Raw genomic sequence first — 14,695 nt, forward strand, 5'->3', positions numbered from 1 at the left:
AACACCAACATCTGCACTTGCTTTGTAGACTGCCTTCGACTTCTCTCTACCTGCACGGGTATATCACGCTGGCAAGTGGCGCGAACTCGTGGCTAGGCACACCTCGCGAGTCCAAGGCTTCCCACGTGCTACGCATTATAAAAACAAGCGTGTAACGATGTTTCACCGTAAAACTCGATGCTTTCGTGTTTGGTGATTTTCAAGGGAACTGGCTGAGACAGCCTAGATCTTCGTTAATTACACTTCCTCACTGTTAAAACAGGTGGGTGAGTGCTCAGAATTTTTTAAGTGGCCTGTTTTGTGTAACTGCCTTTTTAACGAGCACTTATTGCTGTTGTAACTATTCTTACTTAACGTTTTTCACGTAGTAAAGGCGTTGCAGAAGCGTTGACGTTGAGGAAATGTTGTGCTGCGGTCCTGGCTCCTACGATGGAGAAGATGATGACGTGCGGAGAACTCAGCAGAAACGCAACAAGGACATCAACGCCGAGATTCGCCGGGAAAAGGACGACTACAGATCAACCCATCGGCTGCTGCTTCTTGGTAACAATCTGTGTTGGAGTAAAATTAAAGATTTTGTAAAATCGTGTAGAGTTATATTGCTGTGTTAATTTCGGTGGCTTCCCATTAAATCTGCATTAGAAATTAGGTGTTTAGCCCCAAAATAACTTAAGACTTTTAAAAATACGTTCTGGTAAGTTTGTGCTTGCCTCCTGTCAATCTTTGCATGTTAAGTATTGTGTGTATCTTGTATAATAATCTGTACACCTTTAGGAATCATTGTGTAAGGTCTCCTTGCATTGTGAGCCTCACAGGTAGCAGGCGGCGGGCGTTGTGTTAAGGTGGGACACGCCAAACAGAATGTACGATATGCAGCTGTGTATAATCACCTGCCGACACACAAAGACATCAAACAAACATCAAATGAGAGGTGTAAGGCGGCAGTATACATCAAAACAAATTTAGAGGAGTGGTTATGGCTGCATTAACACTATGAAAGCATTTTATTTTCTATGTTGGCTTGTAGTTGTAGTTTGGCAGCTGCTTGTTACAATAGTGTGCTGTCTCTGCCATTGTAACTGCATACTGACAGCATACCAAAAAGTGCTAATGTGGAGCCCGCCAAGAAAGCCAAGGAAAACAAAAGAATGTATGTTCGGGAACGTTCGGAATGTACGCACCATATAAACACCTGCTACACCTGCTAAAAGACAGAGCAAGCCGCCAAACATGCTAACATGCGCACAATGTAGAAACAGCCATGTAAGGCTTAACTACGTCATTGCTGCATACATCACAGCTTCCGAACTACATTAGTTCGTTGTTTTCAGGTGGTGTTCAGTTGTTAGCTTGTAGCGTTTCGGCTAGGTTAATAGCTAGGCAGGCGGTAGGAGGTTTGGTTCTGGAGTTTTAGTGCTTGTTATGTATGTGGATTCAACCCTCTTGGCTATTCATCACTTCTTCATAGTATTTTGTTTTATAGCACTGTACTATTTTGTTACAAGTAGACCACCTAGGCCTAGAAGGAGAATTATAAGGAGGAGGCATTTTAATTTTACTTGTGTCAGGCATAACTCTAGTAGTAGTGATAGTGCTTGATTGTACGTGTTACTGAAATGGCTGAAAGTTAGTCATGATTTTGTAAATGTATTATCTAACTTTTTGCTGGTATTTTAGGTGCTGGAGAATCGGGGAAAAGCACTGTGGTCAAGCAGATGAAAATTCTTCACGTGGATGGGTTCACCGACGAGTGAGTGCAGTGTTTTTGAAGTCCTTTCTTTGTCAGTTGCTGAAAGCTTTAGAGGTGACAAAAGTTTTGGTTGCCATGTTAAAATTCCTGCAAGTAGCAAGCTTGTTTTCTCATCACCTAAGATGCCAGTTTGTAACACATTAGTAGGCGCTATCCACACAAATGCCTGTACAAACAGTGGCTCATTTTTGCACCATCTCTTTACATATCATTTGGCCATACATTCTAATCATCCTAAGAGTTTCTAAGGTAAGAGTTGAAAAGCTAGCCTCCATTTAATGACCAAGTTTAGGTCTGTGTTAACCATTGTAGAGTCTGACAGAAGTAAGCTGTTGTATATATCCAGCCCATATTAGTGTTGTATTTTATCTGATCTTTTTGACAATGCTAACTTGCCAGTCCCAATAATTTTTGGGAATGGAGTTGGGGGAAGGTACTTTGCTCAGTTGTATTCTTTGTCAGTAGGCAGGGACTCCTGAATTATTGTTTGTATTTTTGGTGGTGTGTTGTTGGAGGTGTTAACAATATTTTTCACACTGACTTTAGTTATGGTACAAATATTTATACCACATACTGTGATGCATACACAAACACAGATGCATTGTGTGTGTGTGTGTGTGTGTGTGTGTGTGTGTGTGTGTGTGTGTGTGTGTGTGTGTGTGTGTGTGTGTGTGTGTGTGTGTGTGTGTGTGTGTGTGTGTGTGTGTGTGTGTGTGTGTGTGTGTGTGTGTGTGTGTGTGTGTGTGTGTGTGTGTGTGTGTGTGTGTGCACTTGTTTTACAAATTCATTTATTCTCTTTGTAGGGAAAAGAGACTAAAGGTGATTGAAATACGTGCAAACATCAGAGAAATAGTCATGGTATGTTTCTATGAAGTCCTCCTTGTGGTTAAATCACTTGTTTATCATGACACTGTATAATGATGGTGAATCCAGTTAAAGTTACTCAACTACAGTATATAACATCCACGATTACTGTGCAAGAATAAGTAGCATAGTGCATAGTACTAACCGTATCATTTTCGCCAAAGCTTTTCTTTTCAACCAGACAGTGGACGGCGATAGGGTTTTCTTTGGGTTTTCCCCACGAGTAACTCGATTGTAGTACAAATAATAGGAAGCGATAAATAGAGCTGAGATCGTGTGATCACCAAAGCCACACAGCATCATGACAAGGAGTGAAGAACACAGGATTGGACACATGGACACTGCTTTGTGACAACTAGTTCAAATGGTATGGAACACTTGTTCAGTCAGCAATTGTTTACTGTTTTGTTTTGTAGGCTAAGAACTCCAGTGGCCAGCACAGAGTGCAGATGCGTGTGTGTATGGATCAAGGAAGCCAATAGCTAGCCATTGAGTTATATTAGTTCATTTTGCATACAGTATTGTAGGTAAAGTATATATGTAGTAGAGCTGAAACAGATATCCGTATGATCCGGATATCCGGATAATAATTTACTATCCGGATAGTACCTTGAAGCCTAGCGGGTAGTAATAACTTAAAGCCATTTATCTGTCCAACTTCTCATCACTAGCTGAATCAATTTTCATCATGGAGAGTTAGCTAAGCTAGATTATGTGAAGTTAACAGCAGCCTGGTAAGTTAATCAGCTTGCTCGCGACCACGCCCATCGCTAAATTACGAAGTGAGGCTGTGAATGTTGCTGAAGGAGTTGTAACAGAATAGTTATTGCCTTATAAAGAGTTCTTTACGACTAGTTGTACCTGGAAAAGGTCTTGTAGCAACTGCTACATCTTGTATTCATGTTTTCTCCAGCTGCCAATCTTGTTACAGACTGTGCAAAGTAACAGTGTAACATTACCACAAACCTTTTGCTATCATGTTAATGTTTGTTTGCTTCTAGTACTAGTAACGCAAGGATGCTTACAATAAACTATAAAATGTTTCTATAGCAAGTGACGATGTCACTATCTGTAGGATATCCGGATAGGTTTTGTTCAGGATATCCGGATAGTAAAAGTTGCTATCCGTTTCAGCCCTAATATGTAGTGATGCATAATACATTTAAAGACTTCATTGATGTCCATATGAAGATGGGCATGTTTATAAGTGCTACATGGCTGAATGGCTTGCCCACCCACTGCCTGGACATGGTGAAAAGCTGTGCCACTGAATATATTACCGTATGGCGGGTTTCTTTCACAACAGCGTTTTTTTTTGCTTTTGAAAATTTATACAGATTGAAATTTTCACGGAGTGGCTGTCTTAAATTTATGTTCATCGTTTACAAGGTTGAAGGACGATTCGAAGAGTAGTATATTACGAATGTCATGGTTATAGCGGAATAACCCTCTGACCACGTGAGACCACAGGTAATTTGATTTCCATGGTGATCTGTGTAATCCGATGTACGAGCTCACGTCGTTACAGCAAGGGGTGAAACTTACTTTCAATCTTGTCCATGTAGACTCTACATTCTGTTGTAGAAATACTACCTTGTAACTCGTCTGAAATAACTGTAGCATCAAGGCTCTCTTTGTCATTGCTGGTCAACCCATGTTCTCATCTTCATTGGCATTACTAGACCTGTTAACATGTAACAGTTCTTCATGTTCATCATTAGACTCTGATTCTGTGAAGTTTGCTATTTTGTTTATCAAGTCTACTGCGATGCCAAATGCATCAGTGATACCAGCAGCCTTAAAGTCATTGATCAAAATCCTAGGATAACTTAGCATGTAATCAATTGCCTCAGGCAGCCATTTACCTCTCAGTGGCTTCATTCTAGCTGCTGATGTATCTACTGGCTCAAACTCTGCGTCATCTCTGGTATCTTCATCACTTGACTCAGTTTCTTAACTACTAGATCCATCACTATCCCCACCTCTGCTATTGTCACTTTATTCACTTTCTTGACTGGAAAAACTATCTTCAGAATCACTACTCGTGCTGGTTGAAATCTCATTACTTTCTCCGCTACTGCTCTTGTGTGAAGCTGTATCAGTGGAGGCACACTTTTTTGCTCCCTGCTTCTGAGCTTGCAGTGGCATCTAGAGATTTGTTCCGCTTTCATTAGCGTACTGCACTTGTTTAAAAATTTGCTTGGCATACCATGCTGTGAACTGCTTTCTCAAAAAGGTCTTGATAGATTTGTTTATGGAGTTGTACAGTTGATCTGTACAGTTGGCCGGAATCAGCACTGACTGAATGATGTTTCATCCAGCACCTTCTTAGTGATCTGGCCTTTGAATTTATCAGTAATAGCCATGGCTGCTTGCTCTTGACGAATGGACTCAGTATGTGGCTCTTGAATGTGTTCTATCATAGCATTTTCATTGGACCAGTGATGTGTGTAATGTTCCAATGGTTTGGAAAGTTGTATAGAGCATGACACCTTTTGGTTTTCCCAACTTAGATTAATTGCACAGGTACGATCTCTCCATCTATGTTACTACACAACACAGCAGTGATTTGTTGCTTGTCATTCAAGCCAGTGATTTCACTCACTTCTTCCCATTGTCTTGGCTAATCGTGGCACAAGATTTATGCCTTTCTGGTCCCAATTAAAGACCAAACGAGATGGAATGCCTTCCATGGTTGCATCATCAACAATACCTTGTAGAAAATGCTTCTCTCTTTTGAAATCTCCACCATTACTTTCTGCTTGGTGGAACCCTTCCTCTTTGTGAAATTCATTCTTGACAACTAAGGCTTTGCCCAAGTGTTGGTTAGCTTTACATGGCTGCCAATGGAATGCCTTCTGCAGCTGCTTGTACAACCAATGCAATCACAGCTGTGCCATGCTCACAAAGTTTATGATTGTACTGTTGCACTATCATATCCGTTTTCAGTCCCAGTAGTAAAGACTTTCCACGTTTTTTTTTGGTGGAATTGATTTAATTTGCTTTCTTGGAAGACGTGCCACTTTCTCTCTCTATGCCTTCAGTATTGTTCAAGCTGTACTCTTGTTTACTTTTATGAAGTTGCTCGTGCAGCTGTGGGTTTGAAAATTCTACCTATCTCTGCTCTGATTTCTCATAAATATAATTGTTTGCCACGCCATTTAGGACATTTCTGTACTTCTAGAACTTTTGGTTGGCAGATAATATCGCTTGCCTCAGTACTCTCTCAGAAAGGGTCAGGTAGAGTAGAAGAGTCAATAGACCTAGCAAAAAGTAATTCAGAATAGACATCAGTCACTCAAGGCACATACACCTGAGCAACACATGCTCACACTAGCACACATCACTAATAATATTATTTTAGTGTGCATTTGCAGCAATTTTGTTGTTATTGATATTTTCGTGTTTTCATGCTGCTGTGAAAATTACAACCTAGCGGAAAAACCTGCTATACAATAAGCTACAGTAGTTGTCACAGTAAAATTAAGCTGAATGGTCAACCATCGTTGTCAAGGAGACATGAGTTTATTGTTTTGTGTGTATTGTGATTTTCCTTATTGCAATGGTAGATTTTAGGACAGCAGATTTAATGATTAGGGAATTTTGTCTATTGTTTGTAGGACCATGTGTTGTCTCTTAATGAGGGAATATCTAAACTAAAAGGATTTTTAAATTCAGTTTAGTATGTATGATGATCAAGTATCTTACTAGCTTTAAATTTTACCACCCTGCTTACTTTCATGTCCTGTGTTTGCAGTGTCTCTTTATGCTAAATGAATGCCTACGTCACTTGTTTTCCTTACTTTGTCAAAACTTTTTTGCACCATTGGTGGCTGAATGTAGCTAGTAAATATGCAGCTAGTCTTTTCAGTTAGTTACTAGCAGCCTGAGATAGTTGCATTCTCACTCATGTAAGCTATCAGTTCAACTATCTATTTAATAAAATACTAAGTACAGAAAATGCCCATTTACCTATCTGCTGCCTGTGTTGATATATTGAATATAGGTGGATGTAGCCGAATGTTCGGCTAAAACAACGCAATTGTTTCAGTTTCTATTTTTTATTTCTAGACTGTTTTGAATGCAATGTCCACGATAAACCCACCACTTCGACTGGAAAATCCTGAGAGTGAGGAGCACTCAAGGTATATTTTGGAGGAAGCAAACAAACCAGATTTTGATTATCCAACTGTAAGTAACTACTGTATTGTTTATATCCCATATGAAAGTTTGATATTATATAGTTATACAACGGCCACGAGTGCTCCGCCTGATATAAACGCACGAGCCTGAGGGCCGTTAGGCCCGAAGGCAAGTGCGTTTATACAGGCAGAGCACGAGTGCACGTTGTATAACTGTTATGTACCACTCACCTAATAGGTGGGGAGAGTCTCACAAGACAGCTGTAACACTTATAAAGGCCAGGTTTCTAACATCGATTGTGGGTAACCAAGCCGGACGTTGCGATGACGTTCCCCCTGCAGCCACCTGAGATATTGAAAGCTAGTACGCTATGCGTTATATCACTAACCTGCATTCACTGTTTGACTCTCATCATGTAGTGCTCAGCATGCCAGCGTGATCACTCAATCGCCATATAGACTAAGCGCCAGACTAATCGCCATAGTGATTCTCTCAAGCGAAAAAAAGCAGCTAAATAGACGGTTTAAGTAAACAAAACCTAACTACCAAACGATACTAGTCTAATTTTTACTATTCACACTGGCTAAACTCGAATCTGGTGGCATGACAAAACTGGTTACCACAATCAAACGTAAAGGTTAGTATTATTTAGAATATATTTGTTTTATTGAGTCATTGTCGAAGTGGACTACAGTTTGATCTGGGCTAAGATGGTACCAGACTAGTAAGGTATATAAGTACGTTTATATATATATATAGACTAGAGTTGTGGCCACCCGTGTTGGCTTTTTCGATCGCCATTGGCTGCTTGTAAACATTATACGTATTGGTGACGTTATGGCTCACAATCGATCGTTACATGTCAGGCTATAAAAGAATTCGAGTGATCTGTGAAGTGTCTTTCCACCTATTAGGTGAGGTGTCGTAGTGGTCTTCGCCACCGGCACTTGTGCTATGCTGCACAAAACCGCAGCCAGTGCAATATCTGTATATTGCACTGCGGTCGGTGCATTATAACTTATAATGCACTCGTTGTGGTCTACAAAACCACAACCAGTGCGTTATAAGTTATAATGCACTCGCTGTGGTCTGCAGCAGTGCAATATACAAATTATGGCACTGGTGGTGCCTTTGAACTGCCCACGCAGAGTGGTACATTACACTGCATCACATGAGGAGATCTCATAATGCTGTTATAAATGTGTTGTCATTTTATAGGAGTTCTTTGAGCACTGCGCAAAGTTGTGGGAGGATCCAGGAATGGTGGCATGTTATGCCCGCTCCAATGAATACCAACTGATTGACTGTGCTCCTTAGTAAGACAACCATGCGTGTATACACCCATGTGTCTGTGTAGTGCGTGAGTCGGTATATTTTGTGCATGTGTGTACTTGCATCTTGCCTGATTCATATTTATACAGTATGTAAGCTACTTTTCATACAAGACAAAGATTACAATCCCCAACGTATGGCTTCCAGCATTCTGAATGTGGACAAGAACCACTTCTATTGTTTCAGAAGCTTATTACATCGATCATCTATCTATGCTATATATGTCAAAAGTTATTTGTATACTTCTATAGGCTGTGTTTTGTGTGTGTGTGTGTGTGTGTGTGTGTGTGTTTGTGTTTTGTGTGTGTGTGTGTGTGTGTGTTAAAGAGAAGTGATGGTACGTTGCATGTGTGATTGTACGTTGCATGTATTGTTATTGTTATTAGAGCTTTGCAGTGACCAGCACTGAAAGTCTACAGCGACTTGTGCTGCAGCCTTTGAACTATCTAACCTAATTAAATGCATTATGTAGTAAAAGTTATTATATATGTTGCTTGTGTCTTATACCACTCTAGTTTCATGGAGGAAGAGAAATTCAAAGCTGTTGCCGACCCATCATTTGTTCCTACCAATGACGTATGTGTGTTGTGTGTACAAATTGTATTGGTGTGACCATATTATATGTCATATTACAAAATGGAACAAATTGCCAATTTACTGCTAGCCTACAGTCACCCATGTCTACTCCTTGATCAAGTTTGTTCATGTACTGATTCACGATGAAAACACTGTTATATCGTATTACACTTATAAGGAATATGCCTTGTTGGTCTTCACAGTCGGAAGTGTGTGTGTGTGTGTGATGTGTTTAGTTCTGGTTTACAACTGTTGCCATGGAACCATATCCATATTAGTCTAGTCCAACATTTTTGTGGTTCCAAATGGAAACCATTTAACCAGTTCATGTTATAAGTTAAATTAGGTTTATATCTGGAAGGTGATATGTTTTTATGTGTTCATTGTGATGTGTGTATGTGTGTGTGCTCAGCTATGTTTTATTTTCTTGAGCAAGACACACACATTCATCCACTCCATTTAGCAGGCTGTATTAATGCTGACCAGATTCCAACTGTCAATGGGAATGCATAGTGTACAAGCACTGGTGGCAGTTAAACACGTTGTGTACATGCACATCTGTGTATACATGGCGTGTGCTAGTGTGTGTGTGCTGCATGTGTGTGTATCTGTGTGTAGTGTCAAATTCTACTTACCCATATGCCTTACTTCAGGACATCCTTCATTGTCGAGTGATGACTAAAGGAATTTACGAGACCAAGTTTGCTGTGGAGAGAGTCAAATTTCAGTAAGTGCGCTTATTGTACTTCTTCCATTCAGGATTCCTCAACACACTAACAGTTTACTAAATGTCCTCTCTAATGTGGCATTCCCAGCCATACAGCTCTGTAATAACTTGTTTTCCTTGTTCAGTATTCCATTGGAAAGTGTTGTGTTCAGTGCATGGCTTTTTGTACTATCTTAGCTGATGTTTGTGTTGTTGTGTAGCATGTTTGACGTTGGTGGACAGCGTAGTGAACGCCGTAAATGGATCCAGTGCTTTAACGGTGAGTGCGTGTGTCCCCCCCTATAAAAAAGAATTTAAATCCATAGAATCATGCTTTTTATACCAACAGAATTTTATCCATATTACTCAGATATTGAAGATAATAAAAAGTGTGCTCAACCAAACATGCAACAAGTCACACAGTATGACAATGCTAATAGTGTACTGAAACCCTATAATGATGAAATCTGATATTGGAATAATAGAAAGTCCCCCTATCCAGATTCTAGCTGCAAAATAAACACTCCTTATAATTTGATTATGTAGTTGAAAGTGTTACATTATGCCTGCCCATAGAGTATCATTGAAGTGTGTGTAGTTTTTGATTGTGATTTTATATATTATGTTTCCCCAATAGATGTGACAGCAATCCTGTTCATTGTCGCCTGTAGCAGCTACAATATGTTCTTGCGGGAAGATCAAACAAAGGTACAGTGATTATGCCTTAGACTATCTTAGTGTATTTATTTCAGACTTCATTGCCCTATTAACCATCATTGTTTTGTTAACAGAACCGTTTGGAGGAATCTCTGGAGCTGTTTGAAAGCATATGGAACAACAGGTATAGTGTGTGTTGTGTGTGTGTGTGTGTGTGTGTGTAGTGCAGCATGTTTGCATAGTGTATTGTGCACACAGTGTGTCTGTCTGTGTGTCTGTCTGTCTATCAAATTCTTAATACTTGAAATACTTAGTCTCTAAGTTCTGTTACTACCATGATTTCACTATTCACAATATCAAGTTGCCTGGCATTGTTCTACGTATTTCATTTACTGCAGGTTTTAGCTGTGACTGTGATAATGTAAGATAAGCAGTGATATCTTTAATGCAAATCATCTATTTTAGTTGTAGTGTAAAGGTTCCCTTAGTTACCTATGACTCTTCTTATGTAGTTGTATTTACCACTTTCAGGTCTGGTGGAAACACATGTATGTATGTAGTGTATGTATGTAGAACCTTCTCTGTGATAAGATCTTGCAAGTGTGAGGTAGAGACCAAGCAAAAGTTGTTTTTTTATTGTAGAGTTACAAAAAAATGTTAGACATCATTTGTAGGGGACACACAACACTACAGTGGAACCCTTCTTAAACGACACCCCTGAATACTGGACAACCTCTTCATAAAGGACATTCATTTAGGTCCAAAATCAACAGTAATATTAGTAGCAAATACCTCTTTACAAAGGATAAATCGATGGTGTCCATCTTTAGAGGGGGCTCCACTGTACTCACGCACACACTACACACACACACACACACACACACACACACACACACACACACACACACACACACACACACACACACACACACACACACACACTACTACACACAAACACTGCTTGTTGTGTACGTACACACATGTATGCTAACTACAACTGATAGACATACAGTAACGAATGTTAATTTGACCCTATCAAGTTTCTTATCCAATAGTTGCAGTATACACAGACTAAATAAACTGTTTGGGTTGTGTAATAGTTAGCATACAGTTCTGCTACCCATACACCCACCAACTAAAAATAAACAATGCCTATAAAAGGAATATAATAGCTCTGATCTCAAAGGTCTGGTCATGAGCAGTTTTCCTTAAAAAAAAAAGATTATGGATTACTGTACACGTGTGATGAAATATACTTTCCAGCTTCTTGTATGTACCAAATTTTTTCCAGAATCATCCATTTGCTTTTCATAAGAAATGTTTAAAATACCACTAAAATTAGGCTTAACCATTTTATAGTCTATGTAGTGGGTGTCTTGATGAACCTACAATGAACTTTGTCAGGCAAGCCATGATGTCATAATACATAAGAATCAACAACAATTAATTAAATATTATATCAAGTGCTATGGTGCATGTATAGTTACCATTTAATGAGTAAAATGAATGAAATAACTGGCACGCACACGCACGCACGCACGCACGCACACAGATTGTCTATCAAACAAGTCCTGTCAGATCAGTTCTGACTGTTAATTTGAAACTGCCATGGTTATTTCCCACAGGTGGTTGAGAAATGTCTCAGTGATCATGTTCCTCAACAAGCAGGACTTGTTGAAGCAGAAGGTAACGGAGGGACGCTTCAAGATTGAGAACTACTTTCCTGAGTACAGTGACTACAAGACTAACTCAGAAAGTGAGTATGCAGTACGTGCGTGTGTGTGTGTGTACATGCGTGCGTACATGTGTGTGTGAATGCGTGTATGCATGAGTCCAGTACCTGTATTAGAGTGTAGATAACATTAACAATGTTGTTTTATGTAGCTCACTGTGAACCTGGAGAGTCAGAAGAAGTGAGGAAAGCCAAAGGATTTATCAGAGATCTCTTTGTGGTGAGTAGTATTTCTGCCTGTTGCCATCTGAGAAGCATATCGTTTGCTTGCCAATTGTCACTACCAAATACTGAAACATTAAATTGAGCAATCTCCTTGTACATAAAATTATTTCATATCCCATTGTGTAGTGTCACAACACAACTTTCCAACATGGGTATTTGTTAATGCGGCTTTTCAGCCCATCACGTTTTTATCAGCTTATTAACTCTACTTAAACATGTTTTCCCTATCAGTTGCATCAGTTAATCCTAGAGTATTTAATGACTGGCTTCACTCAGTAGAAAGTGTCAAGGAAATGTTAACTAGTGCTTTTGTAGTTGCTTAAAGGAAATTGGTTAAATGCACTTATAGGGAAACGTTTGGTGAAAAACTGCTTGAATTCTGTTGCAAAGTACATAGGGAAAATTTTGTTTTTCTGCATTCGTCTTTTTAACTGTGCATGTACGTGTGTTAAGTTTATCATTGTTCTTTTGTTATAGAAAATCACTCAAGCAACCCCGGACAACAGGCACTCATTCTATACCCATTTCACGTGTGCTGTGGACACAGAGAACATACGTAAAGTGTTCAATGATTGCCGTGACATAATCCAGCGCATCCACTTGCGCCAGTATGAGCTCCTGTGAATCGACAGACACAGTGTAATATATATATATGTATATTTATCAGCTGAGAGTATTTTCAAGAAAAGATGTATTTATCTCTTATTTAACTGTACAGTAGCACTCATTTAATGTGTATAGGTAGACAGGTTGCATGTGGAGGTTATGCTACCTACACAATAATCCTCTGTACTTATGCTGCTGTATATGCTGTATATTATATTATATACATGATGATGTAGTGTTTAGAGAAAGTTGTGTTGATGTTAATATTACAGTAGGACGCGCCAAAAATCACCTGATGCGTGCTAAAATATTTATGGAATTTCCATTGAAATGTTTGATTAGCATTTGGTTGGGTAGCTGAGTCATGAGGGCGTTAGTTCGTTTTATGAGTTGTGCGAGATAAATTGGCAGCGTTTCTACTCACTTTAAAACATAAATAGGTAAGTTTTTAGTGTATTATAAACCGCAGGAGTTGACAGTGAAAGAGCGAGAGACTATAACGGTCGACGCCCTAGGACACAAATTAACGGGGACTCATTTCCTGTTTTGTTGTTAAGTATCACCGTGTGTTTTTTGTGACAGAGATGTTGTGCTGTGGCGCTTCACCGTTATCCGAGGAGGAAGAAGAGCGGAGGAGAGCTCAGAAAAAACTTAACAAAGATATCAATGCCGAGATTGGGCGGGACAAGAAAGAGTATAGAGCTACTCATCGCGTGCTATTACTAGGTAAGTACTTCATACTGTGTTGATTGAAACTGAGTGTTTTGGCACACCGGATGTCGGGAAACTTTTACAAATGCCACTGATTCGGTAAACAGCCATGGTGTAGATTTTTCTAATAAGCGCACCTTGTTACATTTATTACAAAGGGACACTTGTAAGTTGATCAAAATCTATGATGGTGAAGTTGTCAAAAGAACCTGGACACAATTTTGTTAATTCCTACTGTTTGGACAATTGAATCTGGTATTTTTGGGTTTCATGTGAATGTCGTGAGTAGCATATTGTTTGCCAAGAAATGACGTGATAGAAATTTTTTTAATAAACTAAGTTACACTGTTTAAAGACTTAAAACAAGCAGTTTACTATCATTAGTTCTCCTTTCTACACTTGCCTTCACTTGTAGCCAGGCAGTGTTCATTTACCTCCTTACTGTTTCGGTGATGCCAACCTCAAAAGAATCTGTTCATCTGCCCACATCATATTTTTGTTCTGAAAAAAATGACAACTTTTGTTGCATGTTGATTGACTTCTAAGCAGTCAGAGAAGTCTTTTGCTGATACTGTGAAGTCCAAAAGTGCACCATAGTACTTCATGCCACGAAAGGCTTCTTAGTACTCTCAGAAGTCAGTTAACATCAATTAAACTGCAATAAAAGGTGTTGATTTTTTTGTTCTAAGTAGTATGGGTCGATGACCATACCTTTCTAAGCAAGTGCTACCCCAAGGAAGTACGAGACTTATTACCCCCCACTGTTTCATGAACTACAGCAGGTACATATGGTGTTATTATTATCAAAACTATTTTAAGGTAATGTCTTGAAGGTTATACCAAATGTAGATTGGCATTTGGGTGACCAGTAAATCAAGAATAGAATTGGTGATGTTAATTAATTTGTACAGCTGAACTTACTAGATCAATGCGTCTTACTGTTTAATACTTTTTAAGCTTTATATTGTGAGTTAATGTGTCCTGGAGCTCTTGCAGATTAAGGAAAATTATTCATTGTCCAACTCTGATAATTTTGATTTGTAACTATATATATATATATAGATATGATCCATTGTTATACTAGGCCATAGCTAGTGGGGTATATACATGTTCTAGATTAATTTCAACAAGTAGATGTATCGAAGTACCTCCCTAGCTAGTATAACCTATATTGCCTTCAGCACAATAATTCTTTTAAAAGCACACCATGCTTTTATCTAACATGTTTTCATTGTACCTTGGCCCACGAAGGGAACTGCTTAAGTAGAGACCAAAGAAAATTATGATGCTATGGTGTAAAGACTGTCTGAACAAAATTTGTAATTGCAGGTAACTATATGTGAGAGAAACACAGTGTCACAGAATTACACAGTAGTTGGTAGGCTAAGAATAG

At 39.1% G+C, this 14,695-nt stretch overlaps 2 protein-coding genes across 4 annotated transcripts in view; both read left to right on the forward strand.

The window, feature by feature from the left end:
* Positions 1-141: 141 nt before the first annotated feature.
* LOC136263439 (guanine nucleotide-binding protein G(s) subunit alpha-like) lies at positions 142-12,840 on the forward strand. 2 transcript variants are annotated; one of them, XM_066057958.1, is made up of 14 exons: positions 142-262; positions 369-543; positions 1,678-1,750; positions 2,554-2,608; positions 6,686-6,805; positions 7,976-8,073; positions 8,605-8,665; positions 9,319-9,392; positions 9,593-9,651; positions 10,009-10,079; positions 10,163-10,212; positions 11,654-11,784; positions 11,913-11,980; positions 12,463-12,840. In XM_066057958.1, exons 2-14 carry the CDS (start codon positions 402-404, stop codon positions 12,607-12,609), a joined length of 1,149 nt encoding a protein of 382 aa, XP_065914030.1. In that variant the 5' UTR covers positions 142-262; positions 369-401; the 3' UTR covers positions 12,610-12,840. The 2 variants fall into 2 exon arrangements, with proteins under 2 accessions (XP_065914030.1, XP_065914031.1); XM_066057959.1 differs by having other exon boundaries at positions 147-262; positions 374-543.
* A 35-nt stretch (positions 12,841-12,875) lies between these two features.
* Positions 12,876-14,695, forward strand: part of LOC136263438 (guanine nucleotide-binding protein G(s) subunit alpha-like) — a 29,135-nt gene continuing 27,315 nt past the window's right edge. Inside the window, exons 1-2 of one of the 2 annotated variants that reach the window (XM_066057957.1) lie at positions 12,876-13,031; positions 13,174-13,317. In XM_066057957.1, coding sequence (XP_065914029.1) covers positions 13,176-13,317 — 142 coding nt within the window. In that variant the 5' untranslated portion in view covers positions 12,876-13,031; positions 13,174-13,175. The remainder of the gene's footprint in view (positions 13,032-13,173; positions 13,318-14,695) is intronic. The other variant, XM_066057956.1, reaches the window with a different exon arrangement.

This window comes from Dysidea avara, chromosome 8, assembly GCF_963678975.1.
Source record: "Dysidea avara chromosome 8, odDysAvar1.4, whole genome shotgun sequence".
NCBI classification, from domain to species: domain Eukaryota; kingdom Metazoa; phylum Porifera; class Demospongiae; order Dictyoceratida; family Dysideidae; genus Dysidea; species Dysidea avara.